This window comes from Manis javanica, chromosome 6 (genome assembly GCF_040802235.1).
Source record: "Manis javanica isolate MJ-LG chromosome 6, MJ_LKY, whole genome shotgun sequence".
In the NCBI taxonomy this organism is placed as follows: domain Eukaryota; kingdom Metazoa; phylum Chordata; class Mammalia; order Pholidota; family Manidae; genus Manis; species Manis javanica.
This window is the reverse complement of record NC_133161.1, coordinates 127,663,280-127,675,498: the sequence shown is the minus strand read 5'-3', so window position 1 is coordinate 127,675,498 and position 12,219 is coordinate 127,663,280. Positions and strand designations below refer to the sequence as shown.

The 12,219-nt window shown below is 38.8% G+C and overlaps 1 protein-coding gene across 1 annotated transcript; it reads left to right on the top strand.

Annotated features, from left to right (window-relative positions):
* The first annotated feature begins 8,356 nt into the window (after positions 1-8,356).
* Positions 8,357-9,280, top strand: LOC140850280 (olfactory receptor 4P4). The gene has a single exon (XM_073240017.1). The coding sequence runs from the start codon at positions 8,357-8,359 to the stop codon at positions 9,278-9,280; it is 924 nt and encodes a 307-aa protein (XP_073096118.1).
* Positions 9,281-12,219: the final 2,939 nt, after the last annotated feature.

Sequence of the window (12,219 nt, the reverse complement as noted above, 5' to 3'; positions counted from 1 at the left end):
CTGGGATGAATCCCACTTGGTCATGGTGTATGACCCTTTTGATATACTATTGAATTCTGTTTGCTAATATTTTATTGAGTATTTTTGCATCTACTTTCATCACGAATATTGGTCTGTAATTTTCTTTTTTGGTGGGGTCTTTGCCTGATTTTGGCATTAGGGTGATGTTGGCTTCATAGAATGAGTTTGGGAGTATTCCCTCCTCTTCTATTTTTTGGAGCACTTTAAGGAGAATGGGTATTATGTCTTCTCTGTGTGTCTGATAAAATTCTGAGGTAAATCCGTCCGGCCCCGGGGTTTTGTTCTTGGGTAGTATTTTGATTACTGTTTCAATTTCTTTGCTCGTAATTGGTTTGTTTAACTTTTGTGTTTCATCCTTGGTCTGTCTTGGGAGGTTGTATTTTTCTAGGAAGTTGTCCATTTCTTCTAGGTTTTCCAGCTTGTTGGCATATAGGTTTTCATAGTAGTCTTTAATAATTCTTTGTATTTCTGTGGAGTCTTTCGTGATTTTTCCTTTGACATTTCTGATTATGTTGATTTGTGTTGATTCTCTTTTTCTCTTAATAAGTTGGGCTAGAGGCTTATCTATTTTGTTTATTTTCTCAAAGAACCAGCTCTTGGTTTCATTGATTTTTGCTATTGTTTTATTCCTCTCAATTTTGTTTATTTCTTCTCTGATCTTTATTATGTCCCTCCTTCTGCTGACTTTAGGCCTCATTTGTTCTTCTTTTTCCAGTTTCATTAATTGTGATGTTATACTATTCATTTGGGATTGTTCTTCCTTCTTCAAGTGTGCCTGGATTGTATATACTTTCCTCTTAAGACTGCTTTCGCTGCGTCCCACAGAAGTTGAGGCTTTGTGTTGTTGTTGTTGTCATTTGTTTCTATAAATTCCTTGATCTCTATTTTGATTTGTTCATTGATCCATTGATTATTTAGTATCATGTTGTTAAGCCTCCATGTGTTTGTGAGTCTTTTTTGTTTTCTTTGTAGAATTTATTTCTAGTTTTATACCTTTAAGGTCTGAAAAGTTGGTTGGTAGAATTTCAATATTTTGTATTTTACTGAGGCTCTTTTTGCGAGGTAGTATGTGGTCTGTTCTGGAGAATGTTCCATGTGCACTTGAGAAGAATGTATATCCTGTTGCTTTTGGATGCAGAGTTCTATAGATGTCTATTAGGTCCATCTGTTCTAGTGTGTTGTTCAGTGCCTGTGTGTCCTTTCTTATTTTCTGCCCGGTGGATCTATCCTTTGGAGTGAGTGGTGTGTTGAAGTCTCCTAAAATGAATGCACTGCAGTCTATTTCCCTCTTCACTTCTGTTAGTATTTGCTTCACATATGCTGGTGCACCTGTATTGGGTGCACATATATTTAGAATGGTTATATCCTCTTGTTGGACTGAGCCCTTTATCATTATGTAGTGTCCTTCTTTACCTCTTGTTACTTTCTTTGTTTTGAAGGCAATTTTGTCTGATATTAGTATTGCAACCCCTGCTTTCTTCTCACTGTTGTTTGCCTGAAATATGTTTTTCCATCTTTTGACTTTTAGTCTGTGCTTGTCTTTGGGTTTGAGGTGAGTTTCTTGTAAGCAGCATATAGATGGGTCTTGCTTTTTTGCCCATTCTACTACTCTGTGTCTTTTGATTGGTGCATTAAGTCCATTTATATTTAGGGTGACTATTGAGAGATATGTACTTACTGCCATTGCAGGCTTTAGATTCGTGGTTACCAAAGGTTCAAGGTTATCTTGTTTAGTATCTTACTTTCTAACTTAGCTCGCTTATTGAGCTGTTATATACACTGTCTGGAGATTCTTTTCTTCTCTCCCTTCTTATTCCTCCTCCTCCATTCTTCATATGTTGTGTGTTTTGTTCTGTGCTCTTTTTAGGGTTGCTCCCATCTAGAGCAGTCCCTGTAGGATGCCCTGTAGAGGTGGTTTGTGGGAAGCAAATTCCCTCAGCTTTTGCTTGTCTGGGAATTGTTTAATCCCACTATCCTATTTAAATAAATGTCATGCTGGATACAGTATCCTTGGTCCAAGGCCCCCCTGTTTCATTACACTAAATATATCACGCCATTCTCTTATGGCCTGCAGGGCGTCTGTCGAGAAGACTGATGTTAGCCTGATGGGTTTTCCTTTATAGGTGACCTTTTCCTCTCTAGCTGCCTTTAAAACTCTTTCTTTGTCCTTGATCCTTGCCATTTTAATTACTATGTGTCTTGGTGTTGTCCTCCTTGTATCCTTTCTGTTGGGGGTTCTGTGTAATTCCGTCGTCTGTTCGATTATTTCCTCCCCCAGTTTCGGGAAGTTTTCAGCAATTATTTCTTCAAAGGGACTTTCTATCCCTTTTCCTCTTTCTTCTTCCTCTGGTACCCCTATAATATGGATATTGTTCCTTTTGAATTGGTCACATAGTTCTTAGTGTTGTTTCATTCCTGGAGATCCTTTTATCTCTCTCTATGTCAGCCTCTATACGTTCCTGTTCTCTGTTTTCTATTCCTTCAATGGCCTCTTGCATCTTATCCATTCTGCTTATAAATCCTTCCAGGGTTTGTTTCACTTCTGTTATATCCTTTCTGACATCTGTGATCTCCCTCCAGACTTCATCCCATTGCTCTTGCATTTTTCTCTGCATCTCATCCCATTGCTCTTGCATTTTTCTCTGAATCTCTGTCAGCATGTTCATGATTTTTATTATGAATTCTCTTTCAGAAGGCCTGGTTATGTCTGTCTCCTTCTCAGGTGTTGTCTCTGTGATCTTTGTCTGCCTGTAGTTTTGCCTTTTCATGGTTGTAGGGAGTGTTTGCAGAGCTGGTACAAGTGACCGCTGGAAGAGCTTCCCTTCTTGTTGGTTTGTGGCCTTCCTCTCCTGGGAGAATAGCGACCTCTAGTGGCTTATGCTTGTCAGCTGTGTACAGACAGGGCTTCTGCTACCTGCCCGTTTGCTATGGAATTTGTCTCCACTGTTGCTGTGGGCGTGGCCTGGGTAGGGCTGCTGCTCCAAAATGGTGGAGCCCCTTTGGAGGGGGAGCGGCCAGGAGGCTATTTATCTCCATAAGGGGCCTCTGTGCTCCCTGTTGCCCAGGGGGTTAGAGTGCCCAGAGATCTCCAGATTCCCTGCCTCTGGTCTAAGTGTCCTATCCTGCCCCTTTAAGACTTCCAAAAAGCACTCTCCAAACCAAAACAACAACAGCAACAATGAAAGTGGAAAAAGAAAGAAAAAAAAAAAAAAGGAGAAAACGCGTGATTTTCTTTGTCCTCAGGCACTCGTCCCAGGCACCCACTCACTGTTCCTGCTGCCCTGCCTCCCTAGCACTGGGGTCCCTGTCCCTTCAAGGCTTCCAAAAAGCTCCTGCCAGGAAAAAAAAAAAAAGGAAAAACACGCGATATTGTTTTTTCCTCAGGCGCCGGTCCCAGGCACCCGCCCACTGGTCCTGCTGCCCTGCCTCCCTAGCACTGGGGTCCCTGTCCCTCCAAGGCCTCCAAAGAACACTCACCAAAAAAAAACGCACCACCCTCTCCGTCCCCAGGCGCCGGTCCCACGCACCTGCTCACCGGCCCTACCGCCGTGCCTCCCTGGCACTGAAGTCCCTGTCCCCCTAAGGCCTCCAAAAAGCACTCACCAAAAAGAAAAAAAAAGGGAGAAATGCGCGATTTTCTTTGTCTTCAGGCACCGGTCTCAGGTACACGCCCATCGGTCTTGCTGCCCTGCCTCCCTGGTATTGGGGTCCCCGTCCCTCCAAGGCTTCCAAAAAGCACTCGCCAAAAATAAAAAGGGAAAAACATGCGATTTTCTTTGTCCTCAGGCGCCGGCCCCAGGCCCCTGCCCACCGGTCCCGCTACCCTGCCTCCCTAGTATTGGGAAAAATGCACGATTTTCTCTGTCCCCAGGCACCGGTCTCAGGCACCCACTCACCAGTCTTGCTGCCCTCTTTCACTGGTATTGGGGTCCCTGTCCCTTTTAGGCTTCCAAAAAGCACTCGCCAAAAAGAAAAAAAAAAGAGGAAAAGCACGCAATTTTCTGTCCTCAGGCGCCGGTCTCAGGGCCCCGCCCACTGGTCCCGCCACCCTGCCTCCCTGGCATCCGGGTTCCAGTCCCTTTAAGGCTTCCAAAAAGCACTCGCCAAATAAAAAACCACTCCGGTTTCTTTCCACCTGCCGGGAGCCGGGGGGAGGGGAGCTTGGGTTCCGCCGGGCCGGGGCTTGTATCTTACCCCCTTCGCAAGGCGCTGGGTTCTTGCAGGTGTGGATGTGGTCTGGATGTTGTCCTGTGTCCTCTGGTCTCTATTTTAGGAAGAGTTTTCTTTGTTATATTTTCGTAGATCTATGTGTTTTTGGGAGGAGATTTCCACTGCTCTACTCATGCTGCCATTTTGGCTCAGCCCTCAATAGTTCTTAATAATGAAAAAATATTTCTTGGGTTAAATTTTTTTGCAGATGTTCTATGATGTTTATTTTCTTATCTGGAGCAAATGAAACTGTCACTAAAAGGGAAATAGAAGTTCAGATAATTAAACAATAGTTTCGTTTTCAAGGACGTAAAAGGCAATTATTGTTTTCATTATCATTTTTTATTAATAGTGAAATTTCTTGCCTAGTATTATTGGTGATTAGAATTTGTATTTGAAAACAATATTGACCTAGTACTAATGGTGTTTTCTCATACAGATATAAGCACAAATTCCATTTTAATGAGACTTTAGCATTCTATAACACCAACAGCATTCACAGAAATGATTTCTTATAGTAGCTGTCATGTCTGAATGGGGGAGATGTAAAAACACTAATGAAATTGAGACTAAGGAAGACAACTGACAGGCAAAGAGAAAAAGGTTGAAAAATGTTTAACTGGATTATGGGAATTAGACTGATCATAAGGAAATCTCCCAGAACCCTTTGGTAATTTGTACTTAGAGGCAAGTGAACTTTCAGTTTATGTTAATTTCAGTACCTTGGGTTATGATCCTTAGTAATTCTTATACCTTTATTATTTTAGCCTTTTAGCTGTTAAAGAGACACCCAAAGAAACATTAACATACAGAATGATGAATAATTATAAAGTAAACTCCCATTAATGCCCACTCAGGGTAGAAAAATAACATCTCTATCCTTTCACAAATACATTCTTTTCTCCCTGTAAATGTAACCTCTATCTGATAAAAATTAATGCTTTGCACTGTAACTTTACATGACCCAGTTTCTTCATCTGTGAAATAGGGTTGATAATACCATCTTCTGCATAGTGTTGTTCTAAAGATAAATAAGATAGTCCCCCATTCATTTAATGTTTGACATGGAGTAAATATTTCCTAGGTATTTGCTATTATTAATAGAGCTTGCAGAGTAAAAGAAGCAAGAACTAGCCCTGAATAGAGATGCAAAGAGGAAGGCTATGGAAAAATGACATAAGACTAGAGCAACATTACAGAATATTCAACGTCACTGTGAACAAATTATTTCGATGAGTGCTTTGTAAATCTAAAAAGACATGAAAGTTCTGTCTGTAATTTTACAGAGTATTTACCTTAAATGGGGCACATTAAATAACACACACATTCTTTCTCCCCAGAGAACATAGTAAAAACACTCCATGGCAATGGATGGAGATCATTTCCCAACAAAAGGACCAGATCTATAGCTTTTTCCCCCAGATTATGGCAAAGGGAAAAGGAAACTCAAATTGCACAAACAGGAGATCTCAGTCATCAAGAACTTTTTAATGAATGGATTCTAACAACATGCTGCAGTTATCTTTTTTGCAGGCTTTTTATAAGCCAGCAGTAGAGTTGTTCTGCTAACCTGGATCTAAAAGGACACTGACTGGTGAACTGATTACTTGGGCATGTAAAATAATGAACTGGAACTGAAGAAGCAACACCTTGGGAGGAAACAAATGTACCTTTAGGATATAAATTTTATCTAAAATTTTACTTAGCATTTGAGCCTTAAAACCCTCAAGAATAATGTGGTGGTTCAAACACAGAATCTATATAAACTTTGATTTGACTGGCTTTGGGAAACAAAATAATATTCTTCCTGCTTTCTAGCTTTTTTCTGTGGAGTGAATTCCCATTATTTTTTGGTTTGAGGGTGTGACAGGTGACAGTAGTTCCTAAAATGGCATGAATTTCATAACTTTTTATGTATAAACTAAAAGAAATTAGAAACTAAAACTCATCTGCAGCATTCACTGTACTGAGAAAAATTTCAAATCAGCAACTTGAAAGGAAATCATGTAAATGGTAACAGAATGCCTGCAGTTCAATGAAGAGAGAACAGAAAAGACTATAAAGGAAAAATAGATTCAAAATAAGTGTAGAGGAACATATGTAAGTCAATCATTTCTTTCTCTTTTATTACTATTATCCTGCCTAGATATGTGATATTTGCAGAAAACTGTATTTAACTACTAGTTCAATAAAACATACTTTTATTTATCTTAATATAATTTTAAGATAGGCTTTACTGGAAGTTGTATAGTCTGACATTTTTTGGATTAAGAGAGCACTAAATTCAAGGAGGACCTGGGTGTCCACTGAGGTGGGATGACATATTCTAGAAAAACAGGATCAAAGTCTTATAATAATATTACCCTATTTTATTGGCTGACTGCACATTAAAAGTAATGAATACACAACTCTAGGGAGAAAGTCAGTAACACACTGATCAAGAAGAAAGTAATTTGAATTCTAATTCTGAGACTTTGACCTAACTTGTAGCTCTGTTTACACATTTTCCATTTAAATTTGAGTGGTTAAAATAGGACAACGATCAGTTGGCTGGTAGATTCAGAATGTGTTTGCAAACTTCAGGGTTGGGGCAGCCATGGTTAATATTAAATTTATCTTATCACTTTGGTATTAGCCTTTTGAAAGAAAGTACTGTGTAATGGCTGTAAATGCAGGCACTGGAGTCAGAAAACTCAGGTTATAAACCCTAGTTTGCTGTACAGTAATTATGTTAGTAAGTACAAGTTCCTTAACCCTGTAAACTTAAGTAATTTCAAATTATTTTTCCTTCTGTACATTATTTTTAATACAGTAATACTGTCATGCATACATCATTTTATTATTTTTGAAGATTTAAAAGATTTTTCTCATTCATGGTCAAAGTTCAGTTTCAGAAGCAGTTTGAATTATATAGAGCTGAATATATTTTCCTAGGTTATAAATGCAGAAAAAACCTTTTAAAAGAAATTAACTGACTCACAAAGATCACACCTAAAGTTAATGACTGAATTAAGACATGTAAACAGGCATTGTCCAAAAAATTATATATCATATTTATACTCATAATTTTTTCAAGATATTAAAATATGTGGCAGTTAATTATAGTATTCCTATGTCTGTGGGGAAGTTGAATCAAGGATGATTGTCAGATAGGAATTAAGCATAACTGTAGCCTTCTGAATCAAGACAAGTAAAGAGTCAAGTAATATTTTTTGCAAAATCCTAATAAATGCAGACAGATTGGTGAAATGACTTTGCCTGAGAATATTCACAGTGTACCTTTACTCAGAGACTTAAAATTATTTATTTAATAACCTTGAGGTGGGGGGATGAGGAACATATTTCAGGTATGCTTAATGAATAATTCATAACCAGAAGTGTAGTTAGCATTATTTTTTATTCAAATTAAAATAAAATCTTTCTTACTTGCTGGTTAATATTACTATAGTCTGATTGTGGGGGTGTATTTCTCCCCCCAGAAGCTATTTCTTCATAATTTGTCCTGAAACTACTTCAAGTTCCTAAAGTTCCCCTATGGAAGTGAATATCTTTGTTTTAAAATTCCATCTCTATCACAGTTTGATGATTCATTGTGTGAATACAAGGTTAACTTAATCAGTAATAGAGAAAGTTAAAGAGGAAATTTAAATAGGAATTGTTTCATACCTGAAAAGCCAGGTATGAGGTTAGGGCTGAAAACACATACTTTGTGAGCAGACATCACGAAGACACTTGGTAAAGATTGATGCTAAAGTTTTAATTTAAAACTATAGATGTATTTGATGGAGCACATTTAGTCAATCAGTATCAACTTTTCAGCAGCATGCAAGCCTCTATTGTGGATTCATCTAAGGCATTCATGTTGACTGTGGCAGACACTGTGATCAAATTTTGCTGGAAGATTTAATGGAAATCAGCTAATGTATGTTCACATAGTGTTTTATTAGAGAGTCATTTTGATTGAATATCTGATATGTATTCTTTGGGACAGTGAATGAGACCTATTTAAACCTAGTTAGTTCCATGAGTATAAGATGACCATCACTCTTCTCAAAAAACATTTCTAAATATGGACTCAGGAATTATATCATTTCAGGTGATTGATGTATTCTAACTTTGCTGCACTATGGAAAAAGGCAATAATGTCACTGTGTTTATTCTCTTGGGACTTTCTAAAAACAAAAACATTGAAATCCTCTGCTTTACTTTATTTTTATTTTGCTACATTGCTATTTGCATAGGAAACTTGCTCATAATAATTTCTATCACAAGCAGTCAGCTAATTGAGCAACCCATGTATTTCTTCCTTAATTACCTCTCACTCTCTGACCTTTGTTACACATCAACAGTGACACCCAAACTAATAATTGACTTATTAGCAGAAAGGAAGACCATTTCCTATAGCAACTGCATGATACAGCTCTTTGCTACTCATTTCTTTGGAGGCATTGAGATCTTGATCCTCACAGGGATGGCCTATGACCGCTACGTGGCCATCTGCAAGCCCCTGCACTACACGGTCATCATGAGCAGGCAGAGGTGTAACACAGTCATCCTGGCCTGTTGTACTGGAGGATTCATACACTCTGCCAGTCAGTTTCTGCTCACCATCTTCTTACCCTTCTGTGGCCCCAATGAGATTGATCACTATTTCTGTGATGTGTATCCTTTGCTGAAACTGGCTTGCTCTAATACACACATCATAGGCTTCTTAGTCATTGCTAATTCAGGCCTAATTGCTTTGCTGACCTTTGTTGTCTTGATGTTGTCTTATTTTTTTATACTGTACAACGTCAGGGTGCTTTCTGCAGAGAGCTGCAGCAAAGCTCTTTCCACTTGCGGTTCTCACGTAACAGTTGTAGTCCTGTTTTTCGCACCTGCTTTATTCATTTATATTAGACCTGGCACAACTTTCCCAGAAGATAAAGTGTTTGCTCTTTTTTACACCATCATTACCCCCATGTTTAACCCTCTGATCTACACATTGAGAAACACGGAGATGAAGAACGCCATGAGGAAGGTGTGGTGCCAGCACACACTATTAGAATGAAAGTGACTTTCCGGAGCCTGTCTGCTTTTCAAGCCATAGTTTCACGAGACCATGACTGTGAATAACATCCATTGTCATCATCTCCTGGCCTTTCTTCTTGGACCGATAAGTGGGCAAGCAGGAAGCACATCCTCTCTGTGCTTTTATGCTGCTACACTGATGCCTCGCCAACACATTGGGTATAATTCTTGTTCATGCTCTCCTCCAGGTGACATCCTCAGTAAGAATTGTGCTCATGTGATATGAATGAAACAGATGACAGCTGAAAAAAGGGATTATATCACCTATGTGTCATTGTACTGAAAAAAAATAAAGCAGACCATGCGTTTTTCACACTTTAAAATACTAAAAACAATAAAATAATAACTTCAATCTTTAAACATTTTAAACATCAACTCTGAAATATAAAAATTGCACCTATCATGCATGTACAATTCATGAATTATTACAAACTGAGCAATATCATTTAATCAATAACCAGATTTGAGTTAGAAATTACCAACATACCTGGAACAGAAATGCTCTTCATTGCTCCTTATAATCACTACTTCTCAAAGGTAATCATTATTTTCATGTCTAAGTCGATTAGTTTTACGTAGATTTATACTCTGTAGAAAAATAATGATATATATTGTACTCTGTAGTGTCTATCTACTCATTATTCTATTTGTGACAGTCATTCCTCATATTTTGTGTATTTTCTGAGTGTTTTCATGATCTGTATATAGTATCTCATTGAATGAATATGTAACAATTCATCCATTCTCTTACTGTTAGATCCTCCAGTAATCTCCCATTCAAGGCTGTTATGAGTATCATTGCTTTGAACATTTAATCATGTTTGGGTGAATACATGCCTTCTATTGTTTCTTTAACATGCTTTATATTGTAATTAAGAATTAAAATTTTAAGATAGTGGTTGTACACCTGTGTTAATACTCTTTTCTAATACAATATTGACATAAACTAATATTTATTAAATAAAAAACAATTTTCAATTGAAAAACACTAGGGTAAGTGCAATTAATGGTTTAGGAATATGTGAAACTTCTGTCACTTCCAATCCATGCAGTTGGGTATGTGACATGATGATTAATGCAAATCAACCTATCACAGACAAAAGGAAGAAAGCTCTTAGAAAGATAGTTTATGCAATGGTGCTCAAAAAAATTCCAGCAATACATCATTTGGTTCTGCTATCAAGATTAATTCATAGGTTTTCACATTTGGGAAGTTTTAATAAATAGGATATTCACTAGAGCATATAAAGTTGCCTGCATAATAAGTAAAACTAGGAAAACTATTTATTTCTTAAAAAGTAAAAAATAAAGGATTCAGAGCCAAGATGGCGGCATGAGTAGAGCAGCAGAAATCTACCCCCAAAACCACATAAATTTATGAAAATATAACAAAGACAACTCTTCCTAGAATAGAGACCAGAGGACACAGGACAACATCCAGACCACATCTACACCTGTGAGAACCCAGCGCCTCGCAAAGGGGGTAAGATACAAGCCCCAGCCCGGCAGGACCTGAGCGCTCCTCCACCCAGCTCCCAGCAGGAAGATAGGAGTTGGAGCAGGGAGGGAGAGGGAGCACAGGACTGCTGAACACCCAGCCCCAGCCATCCAGACTAGAGCACAGACACAGTGCCTGCGTGGGGTCCTAGATACAAGGGAACAGGGCAGCAAGACGGTGAGCGGGCTCCTGAGGACGGCACCTGAGGACAAAGAAAAGCAAGCGGCTATTTTTTTTTAATTATTTACTTATTTTATTTATTTATTTTTTTGTTTTGCTTTGGCAAGTGCTTTTTGGAAGTCTTAAAGGGACAGGGTGGGACACTTAGTGCAGAGGCAGGGAATCTGGGGATCTCTGGGCACTCTAACCTCCTGGGAAGCAGGGAGCATGGAGGCCCCTCATAGAGATAAATAGCCTCCTGGATGCTCCCCTTCCAACGTGGCTCCACCATTTTGGAGCAGCGGCAAGAGCCAGACCACACCCAAAGCTACAGCGGAGATGAACTCCATAGCAGCCGGGCAGGAATCTGAAGCCCTGTCTGCACACAGCTGCCCAGCACAAACCACTAGAAGTCGCTGTTCTCCCAGGAGAGGAAGGCCACAAACCAACAAGAAGGGATGTTCTTCCAGCCTTCACTCGTCCCAGCTCTGCAAACTATTTCTACACCATGAAAAGTCAAAATTACAGGCAAACAAATATCACAGAGACAACATCAGAGAAGGAGACAGACCTATACAATCTTCCTGAAAAAGAATTCAAAATAAAAATCATAAAAATGCTAATGGAGATGCAGAGAAATATGCAAGAGCAATGGGATGTAGTCCGAAGGGAGATCACAGATGCCAGGAAGGAGATTAAAGAAGTGAAACAAACTCTGGAAGGATTTATAAGCAGAATGGATAAGATGCAAGAGGCCATTGATGGAATAGAAATCAGAGAACAAGAACGCATAGAAGCTGACATAAAGAGAGATAAAAGGATCTCCAGGAATAAAACAGTATTAAGAGAACTGTGTGACCAATCCTAAAGGAACAATATATGTATTATAGGGGTACCAGAAGAAGAAGAAAGAGGTAAAAGGATAGAAAGTCTCTTTGAAGAAATAATTGCTGAAAACTTCCCCAAACTGGCGGAGGAAATAATAGAACAAACCACAGACATAAACAGAACTCCAAACAGAAAGGACCCAAGGAGGACAAAACCAAGACACATCATAATTAAAATGGCAAAGATCAAGGACAAGGAAAGAGTTTTAAAGGCAGCTAGAGAGAAAAAGGTCACCTATAAAGGAAAACCCATCAGGCTATCATCAGAATTCTCAACAGAAACCTTACAGGCCAGAAGAGAAAGGCATAATATATTTAATGCAATGACACAGTAGGGCCTTGAACAGAGGATACTGTATCCAGCACGATTATCAT

Bases quoted from the DNA above. Each gene is read 5' to 3' on its own strand.
- LOC140850280 (XM_073240017.1), top strand. From the start codon at position 8,357: ATGGAAAAAGGCAATAATGTCACTGTGTTTATTCTCTTGGGACTTTCT.